Raw genomic sequence first — 26,960 nt, forward strand, 5'->3', positions numbered from 1 at the left:
AGTCAGCGTTTCACATGTGAGGTGAAACGCTCACCTCATAAAGCACCCCATATATTACTAAAGCCTTCACTCTTTCAGAGTGCCAACGTACAGCATACATTATTCATTCTAGCGCATTAAAAGCTACTGAAACATCTGGAAACATCACTTTTATACCTTGATTGCTGTTGGTGCACTGGAAAGCGTAACTAGAGTACCTGCAGCTTCATACTTCACCGCAGGACTTGACGACTGCAGTAAGTTGTAGATGCAGCGAATAAACCGAGCTCTCTCTGATGGATTTGCGTGACACACCTAGATAAGAAGAACAATGCATAGTTGGTACATAAAGAAAAAAACGAGCGATCATACAGTTTAACTGCTCCATTATCTTACAACAAGGAGAAAATTAAGCAAAAGGTGACAACCTTTTCTGGGGATATGAAGCGTCATTCACAGTTGTAAAAATCTAACTACAAAAGCTATTAAAAAGCTATTACTGACAATTCTATGCAATTCTATGCAATCTTAAAATCTCAGATCAAAAGGAAGGGCACAGCCTCTGCTAGTCTCTGTAACAGATGTCCTGCTCACGTCCATGAAGAAGAGTCTGATCATACACAGTCCACATCACAGCAAATCAGGTGAGACATATTGCTCCATACTGTGCACACCGGAGCAGTTTATTGTTTCAAGAGACAAATCTTATTCAGCCCTTAGAAACAATCGCATATTGCTGACATGGACTAAATACCAGCTATAATGCTTTTTCCAGCAATGTTCTACCCCTTTTAAAAAGCAATCTAATGTAATTTAACATGTAAATTTCTTTTAAATGTGCAACAATATTTCCCTTTTACCTTATAAATCAGTTCAACAATAACCAACTGCAGTATGTCACCAAATGTCTGGACTTGGTCAATACAGGTACTCAAATAATCCAAAGCTCGATCCTATACAAATAAAAGATACATTATTCTAAATTATTCTGCGTTTGCTCACTCAGCTATACTTTAAATCAAAACACAAACCAGCATATATTCGACCCTTCAACTTGAAATTTTAGAAAAAAATTACAAAAACATTGTAAACCTAAAGAGCAATTTATCCATTCTGTCTGTCAAAAGGGGAGACAAAACTAATGGTAATCAGGCACAAAAGGCAATTGCCTGCAGAGCAAATAATCCAAAACGCTAAAAAGAAATTGTAATTTCTTCATCATGTGACTACAAAAGCTATAAGCCAGTAGGTAATAGAGCCCTTCTCAAACTGGTTAAGCTCACCTGGCAAAACTAATTACAGTTTTTGGCACCAACATATGCCTTCACCAAATACAGTAATTCTTCTTTAAAACAAAGACAGCACTAAAGACCTACTTTAATTTTTTCAGTTACCAAATATTCCACAAGTGGGTTAACACTACCATATATGGTTTTTTATGATATAAATAGTTTATACTACCCACAAACTACTGGCTAGTTACCTAGCACATTTTCAAGTATTTAAACCAAACAAGTTTGAGGACAAGTATCCTCACCTGATCTGCATGAATTAGCATCATAAATGCATTTCTTTTGCAGCTTGCATCTTTCTCATTCACCAAGAAATCATGGATCAGTTCAGGAGCATCAGGTATAAGATGTTCAAAATTTCTTTAAAAAGAAAAATCATAGTTAAAAGAACTACCAGGAAGGAGTAGAACCAAAGGCTTAAGTGCATATCCTAAAGACAAGTGTTTACAAAAACTTAAAAAGCTGAAACGGCAATGCATAGCTTTTGTGTAGCTCCTTGAAATGGTGAGCAGACCAAGGTGTTTTAAAAAAATTGTTTGTTATCGTGACAGCTACGACATTATCCCATCAATGACTTCTGTTTAATTGTAACATTCAGCCACATTGTGCAGGTAACAACTGCAATAATGTTTAGTCTATAACTGCACTCCATGAAGAATGTCTCGCTTCAAATAAATTTATATATGCACATTCCTGCAAGGATTCTTCTAAATTTATGGTTGTGGACAATGTTGTTAATAGCATTTAGATCATTAAGAAAGGCATTTGCCCATACAAATTAACCTGCAATATAAGGACCTCAGTCACACTTGAGAAAGCAGCAGTGGTATCTTTTGCTTTCACAAAGAAGTCCGTTAGATAGAGGAGAAAAATCACACAGATGCAAAAAAACCCAAACACCACACCAGTGATTGATAAATGCTTATGAGGTCTCAAAAACTATCCAGATCACTAAAGCTAGTCTTGGTCTTCTGCACCCACAACTTTAAACATTTTCTGGTATTTACCTATAAATCGTGTAAATCGCAAGAACTGCGTTTCTGCGCACGTAGCTGTGACGATGTTCTAGACATGCACGAATGGCCGGCATCAAAGGCTCCAACAGTTCTGCTTCTTTCAGCTTACAAAGAAAACGGAGAGTAGAGCCTCGGATAAATTCATTTGGGTGCTGAAGATCCTAAAATCAACAAGAAACATTTGAAATGTCAGACTTCAGCCTAACTGTTAAGCTCAGGTGAATAAACTTGCTAGATGTGTCCCACACTCAGCCTTCCCATGGTACAGGTTCCCAACATCCGTGATGACACTTCGCTGTCTCATCATGAACTATCTTCTTAAAACACTGCTGCCCCAGAAATATTTAAAAATCCATACTTCTGTGTAGTAAAACTTACACAGCCTGTGGGATTTTTTTTTCTGCATTGTATGTGTTTTCTCTGATTACTAAGGCTGTGAAAGCTCACCCTGCAGGCATTCCTGCACACTGGATGCTACGCTCTAGTGTATGTTACTTAATCAGCTTCTGACCCATTCCCAAAGAAGTTGAAGGACCTTATTATCTTTGTTTAGGAGTGTCCCAAATACACCACAATGAAGTTATTCCAAAACCAGTGTCCTTTCATGACCCATGGCTTGCTCCAAGACACTATGAAGAAGGTAATTAAGTTACCCCTCACCTTTGAGGTTCACCAACTTAGAAAAGAGCAGCACTAAATTTCTGTTAAGTTGTAATAGTAAAAGACAACACAAAAATTCCTCCTTAGTAGGTCTGCTGGTTATCTACAGTTATCCACCTCTGAAGCACTGAGACATAATGGTCAGGAAGGAAATACTGAGCATAAACCATTTTTATATTTATTAAAGAACACAAAATTATATATTTTTTATAAAGATCCTGTATAGCAACGCGAGCAATGAAATAAACAGTGGGCTACCTTTCTGTATGCATCGCACACAAGGATCATTTCTTGCAAAAGCCTGCCATCTGGAGTGGTCTTTGGCACTATCTCCCAAAAGACAAGCAGCAGTTTTTTGATAGTATGATCTTGCAGAGGCAGTACAAAACGTATAATGGTCATCAGAAGCCCGGGTAGTTTTTCACCATTCAGAATCATAATGATTACTTTCTTCAAGGCCTCCGTCTTCAATTTGACATCTCCTTTTTCTAGAGAGGACAGAAAAATCAAGAAAACAAATCACAGTAATTACGAGATCAGGAAGGCTAACACGTCACAGTTAGTTTAACAGGAATACTGATCTTCAGCGTCAGAAGACACAAATACCCTCTGACGGGGTGCAATATAGCCTATCAACAAAATTCACACCCTTACTTCTACTAAAAGAATAAAGAAGAAGCAAGAGATATTTAAAGAAGAAGTACGGGGTTCAGACTTAATTCTAAGATCAACATATTGGAATTAACATAGTTCAACAAATGTCATGGCTGTTGCAATGGTTACTTTTAAATAGCCTCTTACACCAGGATACTACAAGGCACTCTGATGTCATATGTATATTAAATACTAACACTGCCATTTCTGCCAGCACTGAACAAGGGATAAAACAACTTGTTGCTTATCACTGCATTGTTTGAATCTGCCTGAGCCCAAACAGGTATTACTTCAAACAAAAAGACAGAAATGGATTTCAAATTTTTACACAGTCTTGGGGGGCGGGGGGGAACCAACACCAAAACACGTAAGATAAATATTACCAAGTTTCTCAAAACAGAAAACGAAGGAACATACACATTTCAAGAATCAAGAGAACAAAATAAACATCAAATTGACTTGTTTGAGTTGATAAAATGTAAACGATATTCTAGGAAAGGCACAGAATGTGAAAATAATTCAGGTAAAATGGAACATCCTTCAAACCATCATCCATTACTTGCCTAGGTCATTTTTTAAGCTGATTTCAGAAGGTGGTTCTGAATCCATCGGAACATTGATTAACGTGTAACACACGTTCTCTGCAGCTGTCATGGTTCTTGATTACAAAAGTTTTCTCAATGGAAGAATTATTTTGAGACAAATATCAGACAACCTAAAAAAACAAGCGAACAAAGCCATCCCAAAGTTAACAGATTTTATTAAGAAACAACAGAAAAATGTTTTACAACTGACTTAATGATTTGAAGGGATTGCTGGGTTTCCTGAGAAGCCACATTCGAAAGCCTTCTCAATTTTCTGTTACGCTAAAACATTCCTGTTAGTACCAAAAAAATGAAGAGCATGAAATTTCCCAAAGACAAAAACCCCCATAAATTAAAGAAATCTTTTCAATGCTTAGGCACAGTCAGAGATAACAGACGCATATGGGTACTTGACTGCAGCTGAACACACGCAGCAGCTTTTCCTTCATCTGCTCACCCCCCCCCAGTCCTGGCTATATATTCCCACTACCTTCCCTGCAGTCCTGTGCCCCTCCAGGTGAACCGACACAAGGCGCAAAATCAGCTGAAAAACATCACAGAAAATAAAGAAAAAAAGAAAAAAGGAAAAAAAAAAGAGTTTTTGACTTGTTTAACAAGTTGAATCAGCCTATGAAGGGAGCTTTGAAGATGAGAAGAAGATCCAACAGAGCAGAAGCCAAGGATGAGAGAAAAGACAACACAGTGGAGAGTGAACCAGCTCAACTCTTCTGTCTAACAACTACTTCACCAGACACTAATGAAGAAAGTAAGTATTTTTATAATGAAAAAGTATGAGAAGGTTACAGAGCTATTAAAGCTGCTGTGTGGCTGCCAGTTCAGACAATAAAATTGGCAATTAAGCTCAATCCTTATTCTCATGTTTGTTTCTTCCCTATATAATAGACATCTAGGATCAAATCGAACTTTTTATTCCATTTCTTAAGTAACGAAAAACGCTTAAGTTTGAGCTTGCTCAGTTAATGCTATGATACCGTACTGACAACTAAGGAAAATTATTTTATTCCATGAGCAATTTTGTGTTTTCTACAGAAAACGTGCCAAAAAATATACAGAAAAATGACTTCTCTGTGCTTTTATTGCTATTAAATTTCTCGAAGTCTTAAACTGAGTTTAATAAATCTTTAAAACAAGGAAGATACTACAGATCAGTCAAATATTGTGTAAAAGCACACACTTGTTTTATACAATTATTATTACTAACTAATAATAAAGCCAACATAACTGAACAAAATGATCCTCCCATCAAAGGTTGTGACTTACATAAAAGACTAAAATACTACACTTTCCAACTCAACACTATGCTTTCACTGAAGATCACTTTTCCCCTACGTTTGATGATCTTGAGTAGGGCCATACTTTCAAGACATAATGCTTTCAACGTTGTGCCATTTTAAGAAGCGATTGTCCGGGGACTACACCCCATCACCATTTTTATCAGTGCAGACTACTTCTGAGACACAAACCCTGTAAACCCTCCATTCCTACTTTAGTTTTGAAGCAGTATGAAAACCAAACAAAATCTAACTGATGTACAAACACCCACTCTCAGCCTGGTTAAAAAGCGCCACCCCACAAATAGCTCTGAAGAAAGATGAGGAAAAGTGGGACATGGAGTTGCAGCATTTGAACGAATGACTGGGACGCTACACAAGGTGGTACTGGGTTCAAAGTCCCTTTTCTCACCAAGCAGGCACCTTGAGAACCTTGGGCTGCACAGTGAGCAGGTAAACTGCGCTATCTTGGCCTGCAGCCTCTTTCTATACAAGAAAACAACACAATTAAAACAGTACCGCAACTACTACTACTAAAAAAAACCCCAACACACAAATCCCAACACAACTTTTTTTAAAAAGCACCTTTCTTATGAATTTTATATTTTTAAGGATTAGATCCTTCGACCTCGTTGTTTATAAATATCCACATAAATGACTCCTGTTCATTTTTAGAAATATAACTGTTTTCTTGCCTCAACAGCAGCTTCTTGTATACTTTTTCCATATTCTTACCCAGAACTGCCTCAAAGCCCTGCAGCTGGCACCTTCATCTCCAATAACTACTCAAACAGACCGTAAATTAGACCTGCGCAAACAGCAGACCAGGTATCTCTACTCATACAAAGATCTCAAGCGCAAAAACTCCCTCAAAAACACCAGCCAAACAGGTATGTGAAGCATAAGACTGTGCTGTGTCTTTTTAGTGAAAAACAATTCTCCTAAAAGGCAGAGCTGGGAGACTTGGCAAGGGAGATCCACGACCAAGTCTTCCTCCTTGTAAGGCACCCAGCCTTGAAATCACAGTTTAACGTTACTGAGAATCCCCCAGACACAAAAGTAGGCACCACTCTGCTTCTTCGGCAGTAAAATTTCAGAGCAGCCATATCTGTACAAGGAAATTGAAAGTTATAGAGTTTCTACAACACAGGAAGACAAAAAGCCACGCCTGCTCTCCAGATACATCCTTACGAACTGTAAGGGACGCCTTACAAACAAAACCCTGAGAAAGCATCGGTTTAATCGATGCACGACCTAAAATATACAATGTAAAAACGGTCATTAAAAAAAAAAAAAGCAACGAGCAAATTCACAGCCATTTTGGGTAGATTTCTCTCTTCACTTCTCGGGTGACTACTTTTTGCTCAAAACGCCTGGCATTTTTAGCTAGGAGGTGAAAATTAAGACACCCAGACGCCACCCTTCGCCTGCCATTCCCCTGAGTGAATTCAGACCCGCCACACCGGGCCACCACCGCACCTCTCCGGCGGGCCGCGCCACAAAGGCCGTCCTAAGCCCCCGCAGGCCCGTGGCCCCCCGTTAGCGCCGCTGGGGGCTCGCCGGCAGGGCCCTGAGGCCTCGGGCCTGCGGGCCCCGTCGGAGCGGCGGCACCTCCGCGACCCCCCCCTCCCCTCACCGCCCTGCGCTTATTCCCACCCAGCCCCGGCGAGGCAGCTGCTCCCCAAGCGCCGGGCTCCGTACCCGGCGGCACGGGGCGGTGGAGTCGGGCCCGGTGCGGAGCTCTGCCCGCGGCGATCCCGCTCCAGCGATGGCTGACGTGGAGCCGCGCCCTCTCCGGGCCACATCGATAGTACGGCGGCCTTAGCGGGACACGCCTCTCGCCCGCACGGTAACGCGAAAGGGGCGGGGCCGCCGGCCGGCGGCCCCGCCCCTTTCGCGTTACCGTGCGGGCGGGGGCCGGACCGCCACGAGGCGGGGGGAGGGGCTTCCGCCTCTGACGTCATGGCCTCGTGGGAGACAACGTCAGTGCTGGGGGGAAGCGGGTTTTCCTTGCGCAGGCCGAGTGGGGTTGGGAAGGGGGGGATCAGTAAATCCTCGGGATCCCCTCCCTAAAAATAATAATAGAAAAAAAAAAACAAAACAAAAAAACCCCAAACAAACCAAAAAAAACAACAAACAAAAAAGGAGGGAAAAATAAATGGGGGGGGCGGGGAATAAGTGAGGGGAGAATAAGCAGGGAAAAAAAAAATAAAGTGGTGGGGAGGAATAAATGGGGCGGTAAAACAGTAAATGGGGTTAAAAACAGACAAAAATCAGTAGGGGAAAAATAAAAACAATGGGAAAAATAATAAGAGAAAAATAATTTTTAAAAATGATAGAATAAAAAAAATTAAAAGCAGCTTCGTCTAGTGCTTAAAACCAAACACACAGCCCTGACGTTATTACTGTGTTAATGTTTTCAGCCCTGACACTATTATTTTGTTAATATTTTCAGGACTGAAGTATTTAACTGGACTCAACACATTATTTAAAGCCTGTTCAAAACAGCAGCATGCTTTATATTAATTAATAATAACACGATGCAAGTTTTGGGTTTTTTTCGTTTTGTGGTTTTTTTTGTTTTTTTTTAAAAAAAAAAGTACATTGCACAGGATATCAAGCCCCTATGTGAGTCCACCCCAAAAAAACTTGTTTCTTACCCTTTTCAATGTATGCATTAGTGAGAATACTTATAATAGGATGCTTCAACATGGAAAATGAAAAAAAAAAAATATAATGCCAAATTTTTTTTGCTAAAGATACAGCGTTATCCCCATTTTGCACCCACTCTCCGGGCTTCCTTGCCAGGCGTTCCTAAGGAAGGCGCCGTTTGTCCTAGATCCCGTGCCAATCTGAGGGGGCACAGGGCACCCCTCACTCCAACACGGGGACAAAACCCCAGCGACCCTGTTTGTCCAGCGGCAATGCAGAGACTCCGGAGCCCAGGGGACCTGTAACGGGAATTTTGTATGCTTCCCTCGTCGCTTCACTTTAGGCCATCAGTGAGCTAAAAGCCCTTCGCTACCCCACGGCCGGCTGATGGCTCTAAGGAAACCAAAGTGATTCATTCTGGTTCCACATGAGCTGGGGGTTTACTAAAGCAGAGAACTCAAAAAAACAAGGCGGAGAACTCAAAAAAATAAAAAAATCCAAAACCAAAACAGAAGGTGGTTGGCAGCTTCGCAATCCTTCAGCCTCCAATGTTTTTGGTAAACGCTCATAATCAGAAATGTCCTTCCAAATTGAATTGGAGAGAAGGACAAGGCAACGCGGGGAAACACGCTGCATCCTATTTGTTCCACAACTGTTTTGTAGTTTTGTAGGCATTTTGAAGTCCCCTCAGTCCAACAGCTTCCAAGAGCAGCACATTTATATCCAGTAAGTAAATGCTCACTCGGACAAATGGTCAAACACGTGATGGCACCTTGATATGACAGACGTGTTTGAATTGTTGTTTGTTCAGATTAAAAAAGCCAAACCTGCAACGGATTCCAAGAAAGTGATTTATTTCCACTTGTCCTTACAAGTTAAAGACCGTATGCTTTTCATTAAAAAACAGTATCATGTACTATTTAGAAAATGATTACACCTTTCTTGTCAAAGAAAATACACCCAGTTATGACCTCCTGTCTACCTTTTAAGGATAGGTGGGTTGGTTTCTTTCTTTTTTTTTCTTTCTTTTTTTTTTTTTTTTAGAGTAATCCTCAGAATGTATCGACAGAAAACACATATAAGGTGAGGATAAAGTTACCAGCAAACGGATAAACGTTCCTGTATAATTAGACATACGTTAACACAGAGGAACTCATCCACCAACTAGTGTTCCATGGGCTCCTCTGCCTTTTCCGCAGGTTCATCAGCAGGTGGAGCAGGCTTAAAGAGAGAAAAAATATGTATTATAAAAGGGCAGAAAACAACACTTGACAAATCAGCTTTGTCTCATGAGTGCATCAATGCAGCTCACGTCAGCAAAGAACTTAGAAAGAAGTCTTATCCAAATTAAGCACGGAGCAGGACAGAGCTGGTGATTAGGAGACTAAGGATGCATCTTGGGGCAGGCATGAGAAACATACGTAGCCACTTCTGTTGCAAAAAAATGAAATCCAGGACTTGATCATAGATGAGGAAATAAGACGATTTTGGAAAGGCCTGTCACCAATTCAGAACAAATTGATTTAATAAGCATCTTAGTCTCCAGATAAGATTATATGGTTTTCATGCAGTAACTTCAGATTTTACAATCACATTCCTACAACTCTACAGTAACAGTAGAGTGTGTTAGGAGTTGTAAACATAAATGCGATAGGTCATATATCACGAAATGTTGTCTTTCAACAAAGCCTATTTATTTCTATCTAAACCACTTACCTTTCTCTGTGGTCTTTCCTCAAGACCTTCTAGGAATGGTGCTACGTCATCATCATCATAGATGGTAAACTCCATGTCTTTGCCAACAATTCCAATGGAAACATTCTGTTAAGCAAAGTTTTGAAAGAAGTGAGAAGCATTTTTTTGTGAATAAGTCAGTGGCTTTACAGCTTTTGCCTGTGGAACAGATCAAAGTTTCCTCTCATGATAAAGAGACTCATTGTGCTGTTTGTGTCTACTTAAGGAAAAAAGGAAATTTTGAGAAACGCCCTCTTTGGTAGATTATACTAGAAAAGGAAAGGGAGGCAGATTTACTCCCTACAAAAGCTATTATGTTTCCAAATCTTGTAAGTAAAAGCACTTTTCAAGGATTTCAATTTCTTTCAATTTTTTTTTTTTTGCTTTCTTTTTAAAAACACACATGATTTTTCAAAACCACATATTCTAATCTTATTTTGCATTTTCATTATTTTAAGAGTTCTAAAAACCAAGGTAGGCTAAGAATAAAAAAAAACCCCAAAACTATATAAGGAAAAGGGCAGATTAGCCCCAAGCAGAGCATCAACTAATGCTTAGCATTTTCTTATTCAGCAGTTCCTCAATTCATTGTCAGAAGTTCCTGCAACTTTTTGATGCTAGATACTCAATCAACTGTTTGTGCGTTACCTTCCCTCACCTCCCAGGTGAATTACTGACGGTGCTTACGATACGAAGTTGTGATTCTAGTTGTATGTAACATATCTTAACACACTGATCAAAGTTTAAAATAGACTGAAGCAACCAGGGAAATAATGTCTTATTTAGAGAAAGTATAATTTTTGTTAAGAAAATTAAATCTGAGGTAATTAAAGAAACTGTAGATAAACTAGTGACATGAAATGAAGATGAACCCGTATTCAGCTTCCAAATGCCCGTGCCAGCCATACTTCTCATGTATTCTGTCACAGTAATTTCTAGCGACGGTAGCAGTAAAATTTCTTGTTAAGAAAACCTAGCATTTACCTTGGTGGTCAGATCCTGTTCAGCAGGAAGAGTCTCTCTCAGGGCACGCAGTCCATGTTTAACTAGCTCATTTAGATTACCTTAAAATGAAATCAGAAAGACATTTACAAAATGTATGGTATTATCTCTAGACACTCATTTCCTCTTCTCCCCATTCCCAGCTGACAACTAGAAAATCAGCTTCCCAGAACTCCTCTCCTTAGGCATGTCTGGTACTGATCACAGAGTTGGTTATAAATGTGTACCTCGGGAAACCATCCCTTCCCTACATTTGTGCCCAAATGCGTCTGGTTTTGGTGTCTGCCTTGCCTCCAGTGCAGTGATAATCACACTGTTTTTTTCCCCAAGCAGCCATTCAGTAGCCTCCTCATCACCATTTCATAGAAAAATAAATCCACCATTTTAAATGCACCACCTACTCGCCCTGACGTACTACCTCTGCTCTGATACGGAAAGAACTGCTCTTTCCCTGGGTTAAACAGGGCAGAGGCCCTTCACTTTTTCCCCTCTGCTTTTCTGAGCACAACTTCTCTTTTCATTATATGCAATAAACACCCAGATGTTAGGCACGGGATTTGTAACCTTTTTTCTACAATTTTGTCTTCATGGAGATTGACATGCCAAATTTGGCTCACAAAATTTATCTTCCTATCTTACTAAATGCAAAAGAACAGTACAGTAGCAGAAAACAAACTGCACAATTGAATAACTGATGAACACTATTAGGCAGACAGGGTTTCATTACTCACAGTCAGTAAATTCAGCCATGTGCCTCTCCAAATAAGTTCGCGCTGACTGTGAACGAGCACCAATGGACATTGCTTTGCAGTCAAAATAGTTTGCAGAGGGACAGGTCTGGAAGATGTGAGGACCCATATCCTACAAAGAGAGGAAAAAAACCCACAGAACATAAAACAAACGTATAAATTCATACCAAGTCTGCTGCTGGAACATGTGATTTTTTCTAAAACAGTTCTGCTTCATGGTACATCCCATAGCTTATATGTATGCACTACATATATATATTTTATATTGGTTATCATATTACTGTTCTTAAGACAATTCCTTAAAAGCTACTGTAAAAAAAAAAAAGGCAATAATCTACAAAAAAACCCCGAAGAAACTTTCTCTACACTTTGTTCATTAAAATGCAGCTTTTATGTGGGCAGGATAGCTGACACCAAAAATATTTCTGTCTCTCTTCCATAAACTGCACTGTGCTTACATACGCTTCCTACTTCACAGCTTGCGGTAGATATTTTACAAGCATTCTGTCTTATCTGCAGAAAAGTAAAAACTTGCTGTAGACTTGACCATGCCATGCAAGATTTCAGGCAAGACAATAGTTTCTTTCAGCTTTCCTCATGTCAAAAATCTTGAGGGCAGAGACTCTGTGTGTGCTGCATTAAGCAAACTGCTGTTGCTAAACAAGTAAGAGAGAGGCCAGTGATGATTTCCACATCCATTTTTTATAAAAAGTATTTAAAATAATAGTTTGTAAAGCTCCATAATCAATAGTAAAATAATTGCTGTCATCGTGGGATCAACATTTTGATCTCTTAAAACACAAACACATCTAAATTTTTTCAGTATCTCATTTTGCACCTTAAAATAAGTAGTTTTACATTTTTGCAAATGTACACCTTAATAGTGTAGGTAGGATTAGCTATTAATTACCATTTTTAAAAGTTATGTTTTAGGGTAAGATACAGAACATTACCTCCTTATTCAGAGAATTTTGATGAGTCTGCCTCTTCCATCTTCCCCTCTTAACATCTATTTGTTGTATAAAATTGCATAAAGCACATTTTCTTTTAGATCAACATTAACTAGTACAGCTTACTTACATCATAACCTGCAATGAGCAGTCCTACACCATATGGTCTTCTGCCATAACGCTGCGTTGGTATCTGGGTTTCTTAAGTAAACTAAGGAAACAATCTCAAAATAACATGTTAATTACCCAAAATATTTTCCTAAGCCAAGCAGAGATGCACCAAAATCATTACATAGGCTTTGCAAACCCTTTTGCAGGAGCAAAGATTATGTTCAAAAGAAACGGATCTCGCAACTTATTTGGAATACCAACTTCTTTTTCACCAAAAGAAAATTCAACAATTAGCTCTCCTGAAATAACTGGGTGGTGCATTCAACCAAGTAATATAAACAGTTCACCTAATGCTGCAAAGCCTCATTTCATTTCTTATTTCTTTGAACTTTTTCTAGGCACCTGACAGAATACAAGGCCTCTGCTGTGTTCCATACAGAGACAAAACAAATATCTGAGTGAGCAGCTGCAATGCAGTAAACGATCATATTTTGAACAGTGCAATGATCTTTCCTCCCCCACCTCCAAAGGCATGGGGCTGTGTAAGAGAAAAACAGTGCTATCTTAAATGTTACATAGCACTTCATTGCTTCTCTACCAGTTCCGTGCATATCATGGGATATTCTCTGAAAGAATGCAGAAGTCATGTGAAAAAAGCAAGAGTAACTTCGAATTAACTTTTTCAATTTAATACAACTTTTAAGCTGTGATATACTTTATGAACAAGTAAAAAGCTATAGAAGTGTTCCAAGTGTAAAAACAAAAGGATACTGCTTCCAATTAGTGACACTAGGCGAGAAACTGGAAGAGGTCTATCAAACACAAATCTAGAATCCAGACACTCCTGACGCATGAAATTGCTAGGAGGGGAAGAAAAAAAAAAAAAAGAGAGAAAAGAAAAAAAAATAATCAAAACAATGCACAGATGAAAGTCACAATGAGTTTTTCCCTCAATACTTGTCTGTTGTGGTAAGTATATTTTTGTTTCAGCTCTGCTTGTTGAGAAAAAGGGTCAAAGGCATTACATAATGTCATTTTATCATGACCTATAATTGTTATTTAGAAAATTGACCACAGGTTTGAAAAAGTATTATAGTATTTCAACCATACAAATGCAAAGAAGGTAGAAGTTCATGGAGGCAACAGACAGATCATCTGGAAAAAAGCCACGGTTAAATGGTAACATTTCTTTGTAACATTACAGCAATTAAATTTCCTATCAAACTGAGGAACACCCTTCCTTTCCTGTACATTTACCTCATGTGATGAAACCACGTGGCCAGCAGGTAAAAAGCAAGCCCCTCTGAAGCCCAGACATATAGCAGTGTTATGTTTTAATAACTTTCTTCAATGTGCGTCCACAGAAGCAGCTGCTAGAGGGAAATAAGTGATGCACTTTCTCAGACTGCTTGGAAACCCCATCACGCTGAGGAAGCCAGACAGGACTGTCTTAGTAGTAACAAAACCAAAGAGCAAAACTCTAGGCCAAACAAATGAGATTTCTGCCAACTGGTGAAAAATCGGCCAGAATTTCACGCTGAGGTCTTTGGCATAGTACAACAGAGCAGTAACTCAAGACTGATCCTTAGCTGACCATAAAATTTAATTTGCAATAGCCTACAACTGAACTTTCCCTCATTATTGCAGAACTGTGTATGTATGTCAACAACCGAGATACTCACCACAAGAGTCTTGCATCAGCAGTAAGTCCAGCAATTGAGATTCCAATATGGTTGTCAACGTACAGGATTTTTTTCTGATGAGCTGCCAGCTCGGACTGTGCTCTCTATGCATAAAAGGAGAAAGTTATGTGGCAGACTGAACAGTTGGCCAAGCACTGTGGAGAAATCTGCTAACATTTATAGCAAGAACTGAATATGATCATGAAACAATAAAAACAATTTAAAAATTTATAAGCTTGCAACAGAAGACAAGAAAAACCTAATTCCACTTCAGTAGGAGACGGTCAGAAAGAAAGACGAGACACTCACTCAAGCTTTGGGAAAATAAATAGTTTAACTACTTAATAACTAATTTAAAAAAAAAAAAAGAGGAACACATCTTTTAAGGGGAAAAAAATCTTTCATTCATTTCCCTCACCATTTTGTGAAAATCTGCTTTGCATAGGTACTGAAAATATTTAAAGTTCTACACTGGTATTCAAGCAACAGGAAACTGTGATTGCATTTACATCATACATAGAAGGTCAGACTGCGCAAAACTAATCTGCCAAACCAAAACTTTTTTACTAACATTACTGTCCCAAGAGCACCGTTTTGAAGTTACCTTTAGAGCAACCAGAACAGCATGTGTTTTCGATTTCAGCCCCACAGTAGCTGAGCCTTGTTTCACAGCTTCCATGGCATATTCTATTTGATGAATTCGTCCCTACAGAATAAAATCAAAGGTAATAATTCTAAAATTAATCCTCTGTATCAATTTTCAGTGGTTCTTGATTTTCAGGCATTTGACTCCCTCACTGCAACGGGTACACTGACTACATAACACAGTTTAAACATACAACCAATAGACTTCCTCAATTATCTTTTGCAAACACCTCACCAATAACCCACATAAATCTGGCCATCTTGGAGCCACTCACTACCGCATACAAAGAAACAGGAAAGCTAAAAAGAAAAGGCGAATAATCCTAACATTATGAGAATTGCAAGACTTTTGTCATTGTCTTCAGAGGAATCACTATTTGACCCAATGTGATTCAAAGATGGAACCTCCAACTGAAGTTGGACGCTTAACTTTTAATCGAGTTTCCCGAAGAAATGAGTCTTACGCAATTGTTGTGTCTCACCATCCATTCCCCAATAACTTCTGAACAAGTTATTAGTCAACAGCAGTGAAGTCTGAAAGAGGAGTAGAGGTCTCAAAGACAATTCAGTCCCAAGTTCTGCAAAGGCAGCCAGGAGCTTTGCAGGAAAGTGAGACAACATCCTTTTACTGCAATCACTGAGGGCAAAGTAGCTAATTTTCTGCAGTCCAGTTGGCCAGGCTACGGCAAATAGTCAGCACATTTGTTGCTACTGTGCAAGTGCTAGAATTAATAACTGCAGCACACAGTTGCCTCCTACCAGTCGTCACAGGAGGCATCTAGTAGCTGTTAGAGTGGAATGTATTGGAGATAATTTACAGGAAATCACCTTCTATTCGTTCCAATGTTTGTAAAACTTCATTACTTTTTTTTGGTAAAGGGTTTTTGATTTTGTTTGTCTAGATGTCCACTAGATGCTTAAAATACCCTAATGCTCCATTTCACCCGCTAAGTTATAAATGGAATTTCAGTAACATAGGATATCTGCTGCCCAAGAGCACTATGGAATCACTGTGACCTGTCCAACATGTATTTATGAACATTCACGAATGACTTGAAAGGCTGTAAAAGTGTGAAACCCCTTCTAGCCTTTAATCTCGTATTTCCTTTTCTTTACAACGATATTTGAAAACATCCCCTGATATGATTATTCTTTGCCCCTGTACTAACAATGCCAAGAATTATTACAGTATCATATCACTGCCTCACCTACAGGAACGTATGGAGCAGTAACTGCGGCACAGTAGCAATTTTAAATGTCTTTTTTATAAGAGAAATCAACACTATTAAAATAAAAGCAAAAATAGAAATTAGTGTCATTGATGACTTTACAATAGCTACTAAAAGTCTCAAGAGAATGTCAGAGTTTTAAAAGTAATTTTTAAAGTAACAGATAGATTAAAAAATTGAAAATTAAAGTTCCTGATACAGAATCTGCTGCAGAAGGAGGATGAAAACAATTCAAAGCCATCTACAGCTATCCTGGTATTTAGTAAAGAACATTCAAATATTCAAGGTTGTCTTGATATAGGGTAGAAATTATGAAACTTGCTCTGTTACAATGTACATTGAAAATATATCTTTTAAACAATACTACTACACGATGAAGATTTTCAGTAGTAATACAAACCTACAAACTAATGATATATTAACTTTAAACTAATACAATTTGCTATTTGCATTTAAAATAAATCTTTAGTTTTGCTAGTTCTAGAAACAAGTCAGTTTTCAAGACTCTGATCTTCCATAAGTGTCCTATCTTAAAAAGTCCATACCAAGAGAAGAGGCAATATTAAACACCTGAACTGACACTTGCTTTTTAAATTCTAGAATATTTGTTTTGAAGTCAACACAATCCGTGTACATTTTAGATCACACAATGTATGTTTTTATTAAAAATACACAAGGTGAAACTGGTTCCGAGGTAGCAAAATTTCAAATTCAAGTGCAAATCTCAGCATAATCTTAAGTACAGAGATAGCGTGAAGCTTCCCTAACATTCCACAACACAAGGAACTAGGAACACACAGCTCTACGGACTTAATAACTGAAGCACAATGTAAACTGTCTTACAAATTGATATGACATTTAACCACTTACATATTCTAGCTCTCAATGTTATAAACTTTATACATGGAATTTATTCAACATGGATGTTTGCGACCATTTCAGTTTAGAAAATTAAGATCTGTGAATTCATACTTCAAAAATCAGTATCTCGGATTACCATATGGGTACAGTCATTCAAATAGGTGCTAACAAGGTAGTAAAAATTGTGTGCGCAAAAAGAGAAATAGTTGCTGTTATGCCATAGTTGAAGAAGCCAGCATATTCTCACTTAAGCACTAAATACTAACTTTGAATAATTTGATTTTGTTCTGAACAATTTGAATACAGTAAAGCTCTTAATAAAAACCCAAAGTTGTTCTCAACTGTAAACTAAATAGTTTCTTTCCAATATTAGCTAGTGAGCAAGATGGAGAATGACCAAGCAGCAGCATAATATTGGGGAGATTTAAGCTCAGTTTCATGCTTTTTCATACCTTCCTTACCAACTTTTTATTATAGGTCTGTCAACAATTCATAGAATCACAGGATGTTTTGGGTTGGAAGGGACCTTTAAAGATCATCTAGTCCAACCCCCAGTGTTGATAGCATCTATTTTGTACCTCAAAGGTACATTCAGAAAACAACTGCCTGAAGGACTGCAAGGTACCAGGGCCCATCTCAGCAGCACTGGGGTTCAAACACCAGAGGATGATGTGCTAATGGCTTTCCAGAAACCCACCACCTGCAGAGGAAGGCATCAGACTGCAGCAAACTTTAGGCGCCTGGACACAACCTAGGCCATCGTGACACTGCTGCTGCAGGAGCAAAGGAAAAACAAAAAGCAAGTAAAAAGACAGTTAGCAAGCTTTTAAGATCTTTACCTGCGGGCTCCAAACTGTGACATCGTTGTCATACTGGTTGCGAAACTAGGAAGAACAAAGTAAAATCCATCAGTATAACTAACGAGTCATACTAACTAACATACATACTCAACTAACGAGGCAGAAAGAGCACTCCTAAATGAAGTTCTGGCCGCGTTCATTACGGGGGCAGCCGTGACCCCCCCTCTCTGCCGGGCCGCCCTCCCACCTCGGGCCCCGCCGAGGGGAGCGCGGCCTCCCCTCCGCCGGGCAGCCCCGGGCCCCGGCAGCGAGGCCCAGGCCCGAGCCCGGCCCCGCATGGCCCGGGAACTGCTTACTCACGGCCCCGCTCCCTCCTTCTCACTCTCCCCGTCCCCCCCGCGCTGGCTCAGCGGCCCGAGCACGGGCCGCGAGGGTGCCCAGCCCCGGCCCGGCCCGGCCCGGCCCGGCCCAGCCGCCCCTCACCATCCTCCTTCCCCCGACAGCGACGCGAGCTCCGGGGCAGCGAGGGGGGAAGCGCTCCGGCAGTCGATGGCTCTGGACTGGCAGCGGCCAAGCAGCGCTAGTCGCACTTCCGAGTCATCGATCGAGCGCACGGCGGCTCGACTCGCCCCGCCCCCGGAGCCGGCGCCGCGGCGCGGGTCCCGCCCCGCCGGCGCATGCGCCGTTCCTCGGCGACCGTTGGGGTGACGGTCCGCCGCCGGCAGCCCTGAGGCGCTGCGGGTCGTCCCCAGCACCCGGCCCGTTTGCCGGAGCCGTCGCCCCTCGGTTTACAAAACCCGGGCAGTTTCTCGGTGGGGAAGGTCCCGAATGGCCTCCTGCAGCCTGTGATTAAATTACTGCCCGGTATTTCTCTTACCCAAGACCACGTAGCTCGGGGCCCTTAAGATTCCGGTGTGCGGTACAAAAATTTCATTACTTGAGGAAAATTTGCATTGGGTAATTTGAAATTCTTTTTTTTTTTTCTTACTAAAAATCAACGTTAGACATTTTACTGGGTGTGAAAAAGCTGTAGCAATTTTAAAGCCGCTGAAGACAAAGACACTGACGTAGAATAGGGTGAATGTGGTACTAATTGTCTTTTCTTTGTACTTTGAGAAAGTCCCCTCTTTGTTCTTTATATTCACAGGATATGAAGAGCGTGGAAACAAGCAATTGTTACAGCCACTGTTAGGAATATGTTTTAGGTTACAGAAAACTTTGGCTACACATAGGAGTGTGTATGAATAAATTAAATGGCAGTTAACTCTTCAAGAGTTGATTTAAAAAAACCCCACCACTAACTGCACAAAAGCTACCTCTCAAACAGCTGTGAGAATTTGTTCACTGCATCGTGATTTTGTGCACAGCTGCCCACCGGCACCAAGAAAGATAACGTCGAACCATTTGTGCTGTTTTCCCCCTGGCTTATTTCTTCCACTCGGAGGCAAACTCCATTGCTGTGGAGAACGGGCTCTCCAGCGCGTGCGTGCCCCGCGCCAACCTTGGGCAGGCAGCGACCATAGAAATGGGGCCGCTTGCTTCAGGAGGCTACAGAGCCCAATCCTACCTGTTCTAAAACCACTAGAAGAAGGTTTCTAAAGCTGAATTTCAGTCGTTGCCCTTTTATCACATGCACGCGGTTTACAAAGTGGTGTGCTTCCCAAAACTGCAGTTTTCATGCAGCATCCAGGCTAACAAAGGCTATAAGTTTAAGCAGTTTAGGGTAAAAAATGAATACGGTTTGGTAGGAATAAAACAACAGTCACTGGTAATCATGATGTAGCAGACCGGAAAGTCTCTTATATTTCTGTTTTGTAAAAAAAGGGTACAGGAAGTCTCTGAAATTATATAAAGCTAAATGAGAAGCACTATTATGAATTATATTAGAAAAATATTAATATGTCTTAATTACAGCTGTGATTAAATTTCTGAATGGGTCTTTTTGCTCTCAAAAAACTACATGTGCTCAACAAAAATGAAGCTCTTATTTTGGACAATGTAAAATAATTTTATATAGTTGTAACTGAAAAGTGAGTTAAAAATTACTATGAGAACTCTAAAGGATTCCATGACTCGGGCATTAAGTCAAAAGAGAATCAGTTAATACTGTATTGATATGCTTTAATTTTTCAAACAAGTATGCAGCTGCTGAAGTCACAGTCATTAAAAGTCAAACTAGTATTCTAACACCTTTTGATTATTGCAGGACCAATGACATGTTTCTCTCACCACTGGAGAATTTTCTCGTTTTCCCTGGAGAGGGCTACAGTGTTGTCTAAGAAAAAAAAAATCTAAAAATCTAAACAGACTGACTTAAATTATCTGACTTGTTTTGTTATTTTTAAGCTCTCTGATTAATAAAAATTCATTTGATCTGAAATAACTTCCTCTCTTCAACATTGTTTGGTGTGCACTGCAACAGGATATATGAACATTTTATTAAGTGAGCTGAACAGCTTTCAAGTTTCACTGAACTTTCAGTAAATATTCCCGTAGCCTCTGCTGTAATGCCATTCTGTAATAACTTCCCACAGCAATAAGGGACTCCCTAAAGATCCGTTTACTCCACCTACAGGAACAGAACAATAGACGGTTATTTCCTCTCTTTTGTCAAAAGAGTGTTAGTTTTGATAGAACGCTAAACTATGCCAAGACTCTCCATTGTTCTGTATACATACAGCAAGTAATGTTAGGAACCACAATTTTAGTGATAAAAAGGATTTGTAAAATTTCACATAGAAAAATGGTAAAAGCTGTACAAATGAAGAACTTTTGGAAGCTATATGAACTATTGTATAGGTTTATTAAATAACAACTTAAGTGTTTTCAGCAATCTTTTTTCCTTTATTACATGGGTAGAAAAATATATTCAAAACCAAACTAACCAGATGTCCAGCTATTAAAAATTTATTCTAAAGCAAACTGATTCAGGTCATGTGACAGGAGCAGGGGTGGCATGGAATGGAGTTCCAGCTGCTCTCCAGTGCTCCAGGCAGCGCAACTGTTACTGTATTCCCGAGGCAGCAGCACAAGAGGATGTCAGAGGCAAGAATAATCTTTAGAAAGGGGAAGTGCTCACAGTGGAAGTCATTCACGCTCCTGCTTGCCCTGCAGGCTCACTATCAGCCCTCTGTAGGCAGGGCTAAAGCCAATGGGTTTGTCATGTACTTCCGATGACATCTCAGTGTGTTGGTGTGAAGAAGCACCCGCACCCGACCTATTCCCCACTGATGTATTTGAACCAATAGTATAATATTTAAATAAAAAATGAGAGAAAGGAATGAATAAGGCAAAAATCAAATAGCTCTTTTTCAGATAACAAAGGCATCAAATCAGAAAGGAGGCATTTTACATGTATTTTGCACAAATATGGCAGTTACTGAAATCGGTGTAGTGGTTTGTCAGTCATCCAAAGATGTTAGAAAATTTGAATGAAAGCCTTAAATGAGAGTTTCAGTAAATTTTAAGTGATGCATAAGCATTATGTTGACCTCTGCACCTGAGAAAATGTCACCCTTGCTATACTTAATGGTGGCACAGTGGCTTGCACAAAATGATCTGACAGTTTTAGACCACTTCATAGAAGATAAAAATCCACATGACAACACAGACGCAGTTGATTGATAGACACAGCAGAAAAAACAGTGGTGAGTGACGACAATGATCAAAAAACTGCTGTTTGCTCCAAGCAGTGGTATGAGACTCATTGATGAGACAACATGGGACACAACTTTACACTGATTTTGCCACTGCTGTATCTGATCCATTATTAAATATCTACAATACTATCCCAATTTTCCGTATCACAGGCATTAATTTTATAATACTAAAAGCTATAAGAAAGTGCATCAAATATTTTCTTTGGTGACAGTCCTAACACCAGTATTACGATACGCTTGCATAGGCACGTAGGAGGTTTGAATTAATAGAAAAAGAGGATTAAAGAAATACAAATTTAATTGTAGAGAAAAAAGTGAATGACAAACAGCAATCAACATACTACATCACAAAATCACAATATAAAAGACTACAGGACTGAAAAGTAAAACTAAAGCTATCCCCACATTTAAATAATCTACTTATAAAACATCTGTGGATGTGGAGCAAATATTATTTTCTCACTTTTAATTTCATGTTGGCAACCTGATAATCAGGTTCACTTCAGAGAAATGAATACCCAATAGATAGCTCTAGGAAAATATGTTCAATGCTCAATGACAGCCAAATGAAATGTTAGGAATTACTAGGACAGAGAACAAAACATAAAGCATTACTATGCCACTGTATAAATCCATACTGCATCTGACACCATTCAGCCTCAAATACTGGCTGTGATTCCTGTTTCCCACCTTAGAACAATGTGGCAGTACTGAAGGCACTGGGAAACGTGGAAAGAAGGATTCAAATTATGGAATAGCTTTATATGAAAGAATGACAGTAAAGAGTAGAAGTCTTCAGTCTAAATAACAGATAGACAAGGAAAGGTGATGAACACTCGCCAAATCACAACGGGCAGATACGCTGAACAGGGATGATGCTTCTCTCCATGCCCTAGCACTGGCACTGGGTGTCATTAAAAGCAGCAGATTCAAGCAAAGGCGGTACTTCCTGAGATGTGTTGTACCTGTGCTGTGAAAACCTTTGTACCTGAACACATGGTCTTTTGGTCATGTATTGGGAGAACAACTGAACAAATTCATGGACAAAACAACTTTTCAAGCCATCTTACAATACTGCTGATACAATGTTTGTACTAAGCGCAGCAGTGAAAAAATAGCTAACCTAAACCATGCATATACAGTCTCAAGAGAAATTAATGATACTATTTTGTTCTATGTAACGTTTCCAGCACAGTTATAAACAGCATCTGACATCTGAGCAATGTCAGGCATTGCTCTGCGGAGATTAATATACAGGAACTAAAAGGCAAGGCCATTATGCCTCCTCTTCTGCTGATTCACTAGAGGAAAAAACATTCCACCCAGTCGCCCTTTGGGATACCACTCACCGTCAATCTACATTAACCACTGCGTTGCTGTGTACTATACTCCTCTAAAGTTGTATGGCGTTTTTTTGGTAAAAGATTGGCTCCACTAGAGTCGGTGATAACACTCCTAGGGACTGCACATTTCATGCTACTTAGGCACAGCAGATTGCAAAAGAAAAAAGGCTGTTGTGCCAGAGTAAGAGACGGACTGAACGAAGGCAGTGTCTCCATCCCCACAGAGAAGGGGAAGGACAGGTCCCAGGGAGATCATGGAGCCACTCCTGCCAGATGGGCAAGTGGTTACTGGCAAATAGCAGCGCTGTTACTGCTGAGCAAGTAGGAACAGGCATATTACTGTAACATTCAAAAACCCTACTTTAATTTCTTTTGCCAGTATTTCATGGCCCATGCAGTATAGCTTCCTGCACCAAGTAGCTGTTTATGTATAAGAATAAAAGTGTTATCAATTAATCTCAATCTTCCTCAAATTAAAAAAAATAAATAACAATCCATTACTTAATATCTAGCAGTTGTTGGGAGTTTGACTGTTACTCTTGGGGGAAAGAAGTGGTCAATATTAGGAGACTTGAAGGTACCATTTGTGCTGAAGAGAAAGGATGCAGTTCAGCAGCCAAGCAAAAGTCCGACAGCTCCTAGAGTAGGTGGCATAGGCGAGAACAGGTGGTAACAAAAAGTGAGCTGCATTAGGCAAGTAACTCCCAAAGGTTTTATAACAATGCTATCCCTATTTAAAAGAAATGTGGGGCACTGTAAGAAACTAAGGACAGCAAAATCCTGAGACTGAATACGATTTGTACAGTTAGCTCCCTTTTTTGTATTGTATGGTGAATGTCCATTTGATGATCAGTCATGTAGGCCAACCTGAGAGGAGGTGGATACCTTCTTCTGGAACAGAGCACAAGACTCTTAAAAATTATAACTGGGAGATTGAACTACAGAAAAGAGACCTTAAAACAGTGGTGTTCTTCCTTCCCCTATTAAAAGGAAAAAAAAACAAAACAAAACACCAAAAAAATGTCATCCACTGTAGTCTACAAATACTGTAGGGCAGAAATGGCAATCCCATTTGTTTCAGAAGACACTTCAATTTGACATGCTGTATTTAGTCGGACCGCATTGACACCTATTTTAGTGGCAAGTCACCATGGTTCATAATCACTTCACATTAAGGGGCTCTTAAACTTCTCAAGTCATTGATTTGTGTCTCTTGATTTTAATGCCACAAACCTGGATCTTAATCTCCAAAATAAAACTGGGTTTAAATAATGGCCCAAACACCCTTATTCCAGACTAACATACACATACACACAAGCTTCATGTACAGGGGTTGGTTTCATCAAAGTAAGATTACTTAAGATTAGATTAAATTGGATATTGTCATAAAACATTCAGGACTGAACATTTTGACTAGGTTTTTTTGAGAACTGTCTTACTCTCTTGACAATGTGAACAGCCCATATTTGGATTTAATGCAGGTAATAAATATACTTCATTAATAGATATTTTATAAGGCAAAAAGTCTACTTAATTGTAAGCATTTGTGTACAACACTGGTCATATTTGATGACATTGTCATCAACTATGTTAAGACCAAGGGCAGAAATTTGACAGCTGCTATAAACGTACATACTTGTCTTTAGAATCATTTAAAGATAATCTCAGAAGCTCACAAAGAAAAAAAACTGTCATTTTGTATTTAGTACTGTAAATAGGAAAAAATAACTTGTCTTTATAAATGATGCCAAATTCCTTTCCTGTTTTTTTGCAAGTTCTCAGTAGAGGTGCAGACATTTCTTTCTCTACAACAGCCTTGCATTCATGTTGCCAAAGGCATTTTTTAAACTACTGACCAATTTAAAACACTGGAATATTTTGTCATGAAAAATTTTAACTATACAAATTTTTAAAGTCTATTCGTAATTTTTTAAAATCCGTAACTTTTGTGAACTGACATTGTTTGCCCTTTTCAGGACAGGCCTTCAGAGCAACTAACCGTGTTTGATCATCAAAACTGGCTGGGAAAGACCAGACAATGCTGAAAGCAGGCTAAAATAATCCCTGTGGAAAGAGAACTGCGGAGAAGGGTCTGGTTCTTTTTTGTCCAACCCTGGAACAAACAAGGGGCACAGGTTTCAACACAGTAGAGTGGTTGTAGCATATCCTGGTCATGGAAATAGTTTTTATTTGTAAGTTCTTGTTTGAATAAAACAAAAATATATTTAGAGAGAAATTCACATGGATCTTGCTGCCAGTTATTTCTTGGACGTGAAATGTATTTCTTCATTCTGAGTGAGGGAAGGCTTCTGTATTAGACTAATTCTACAAGAAAAAATCTATTTTGAGCTGTACATTGTTTGCTAACTTAGAAGTTCTGATTTAAACAGTGTAGATAGTACTGTCCGAGTCATCAAATGATAACTGAAGGACTATTATCAGAATTTATGGGAGTATTATGAAATACTGGAGTTTTATGAAAATCTGTTAAGTTTTTTATTTCAATAAAAAATAATGGCAGTTATTATTTTAAGGTTCTGAGGGTGAAAGATGAATTTCAGTGTGCATATAGCTGCATAAACTGTTTCAAATATATTAATTGCTACTGTTGATTCCTATTGTCAGAATTATTTTTGACTATAACTGAATCGAAACCAAAGTGTCATCAAACACTCATCAGTGGATATATAACATTTGAGACAGACATCTATGAATGATACATGAGTTCATGAATGAATACTGTATCAATTATATTAGTGACGAAAATTTTCAAAATTTCTACCTATGAAAGAATTAAGTATAATTGTCAGCAAAGGTTGGAAATCACCGATGGAGTGATACAGGTATAAAGCCTTTGTAATCCATGAGACCACTAATGGATTCCATTTCCTTACGACAGACATTATTGTCATATTAAATAAATGGCTAGACAAACTATTACCTTCTTAGTTATGCATTTATATTCCATAAATATTTTACAATGAGTACTTATATGTAGATCACACAATAAAACGTTCACAATGTGTTTTGCCCCATCTATTATTGCCAAAAGTTTCTTCTTGAAAAATGGAAATACATTCACACACAGAAATAAATTTGCCAGAGGCTATTAAACTAAGTACTTTAAAAAAAAAAAAAAAGAAAAGAAAAGAAAAGAAAAGAGAGAGAGAAGACCCTAGGAATGACTCACTATTCCTGGCAAGACATTAAGGATTTCTGTGACGCTTCTCTTTACAGGCATTTTCAAGTTCTATGGGAGTGTTAAGCTTATTGTAATAGTTATTATTTAAGCAACAATTCTGTTATTTGTGGACGACACTTTTCAAAAAGTGACTCAGGCCATTCTTAGCATGGATTCAGTTTTTGATTAGGAAAAACTACAATACAGAATTAATACGAGTAAGCTTTAGTCTTAAAAAGTCCTGCTGTCATCAGCCTTTTTTTTTTTTTTTACTGTTTGCCAAGCTCCTAATTTTGCTACATGGATTTTAACAGCTTTGCTGTCATGCATATCCCTGTTTTCATAGTACAAATTTTATTTGGCACTGCCATCTTTATTGCATATATTCCTAAACTAACAACAATGCAAGCAGAAATCTAAGCCTGTCGACAAATATGAGAGCGCTTCTGGCAGTGTCATGTCCATTGTCTGCAATCGTTCTGACAGATCACTGAGCTCAGACAGTACATCATACATGCTTAAATCATGAACAAATTCCATTGATGTAAGGATAATTCTAAATCCAGAGTATTTGGCGCAACCCTTGGCTTCTAAGCCTGGTCCATGGAAGGATTCAGTGATGGGCCTGAAGGGCTCTAAATTAATAACAGACACCCTCGATAGAATAGGACCCTGCCTTGAAACTAGCTAGTCAGTATCTAAAAATCTCTGCAGTAGTTATTAGCGTATCACTGTATAGTCAACACAACTGCACATCTGGTTTTAAGAAGTATATATATCAAATAAATTTGTGACTACAGATGTCTCATTCACAACAGATTCTGTGGCACCACAATATTTTTAAGCTGTGTTTATCACATCATTAAATGAACAGCAATAACAATT

At 39.1% G+C, this 26,960-nt stretch overlaps 2 protein-coding genes across 4 annotated transcripts in view; both read right to left on the reverse strand.

The window, feature by feature from the left end:
- COPB1 (COPI coat complex subunit beta 1) overlaps positions 1 to 4,300 on the reverse strand; it is a 19,049-nt gene extending 14,749 nt beyond the window's left edge. The window contains exons 1-6 of the mRNA XM_054201004.1: positions 4,165 to 4,300; positions 3,206 to 3,435; positions 2,279 to 2,448; positions 1,517 to 1,631; positions 840 to 932; positions 157 to 294 (exon numbers count right to left, since the gene is read on the reverse strand). Of these exons, the coding sequence (XP_054056979.1) occupies positions 157 to 294; positions 840 to 932; positions 1,517 to 1,631; positions 2,279 to 2,448; positions 3,206 to 3,435; positions 4,165 to 4,255 (837 nt within the window). The 5' untranslated portion in view covers positions 4,256 to 4,300. The remainder of the gene's footprint in view (positions 1 to 156; positions 295 to 839; positions 933 to 1,516; positions 1,632 to 2,278; positions 2,449 to 3,205; positions 3,436 to 4,164) is intronic.
- PSMA1 (proteasome 20S subunit alpha 1) lies at positions 4,165 to 18,511 on the reverse strand. 3 transcript variants are annotated; one of them, XM_054201011.1, is made up of 11 exons: positions 18,376 to 18,511; positions 17,932 to 17,976; positions 14,962 to 15,063; positions 14,358 to 14,461; positions 13,447 to 13,535; positions 12,695 to 12,765; positions 11,597 to 11,726; positions 10,848 to 10,927; positions 9,846 to 9,950; positions 9,267 to 9,350; positions 4,165 to 4,316 (listed from the first exon to the last, which is right to left on the reverse strand). In XM_054201011.1, the coding sequence occupies exons 1-10, from the start codon at positions 18,376 to 18,378 to the stop codon at positions 9,294 to 9,296; spliced, it is 786 nt and encodes a 261-aa protein (XP_054056986.1). In that variant the 5' UTR covers positions 18,379 to 18,511; the 3' UTR covers positions 4,165 to 4,316; positions 9,267 to 9,293. The 3 variants fall into 3 exon arrangements, with proteins under 3 accessions (XP_054056986.1, XP_054056985.1, XP_054056984.1); XM_054201010.1 differs by lacking the exon at positions 4,165 to 4,316 and adding an exon at positions 8,155 to 8,956; XM_054201009.1 differs by lacking the exon at positions 4,165 to 4,316 and having other exon boundaries at positions 8,967 to 9,350.
- Positions 18,512 to 26,960: the final 8,449 nt, after the last annotated feature.

The sequence above is a fragment of the Rissa tridactyla genome, chromosome 4 (genome assembly GCF_028500815.1).
Source record: "Rissa tridactyla isolate bRisTri1 chromosome 4, bRisTri1.patW.cur.20221130, whole genome shotgun sequence".
In the NCBI taxonomy this organism is placed as follows: domain Eukaryota; kingdom Metazoa; phylum Chordata; class Aves; order Charadriiformes; family Laridae; genus Rissa; species Rissa tridactyla.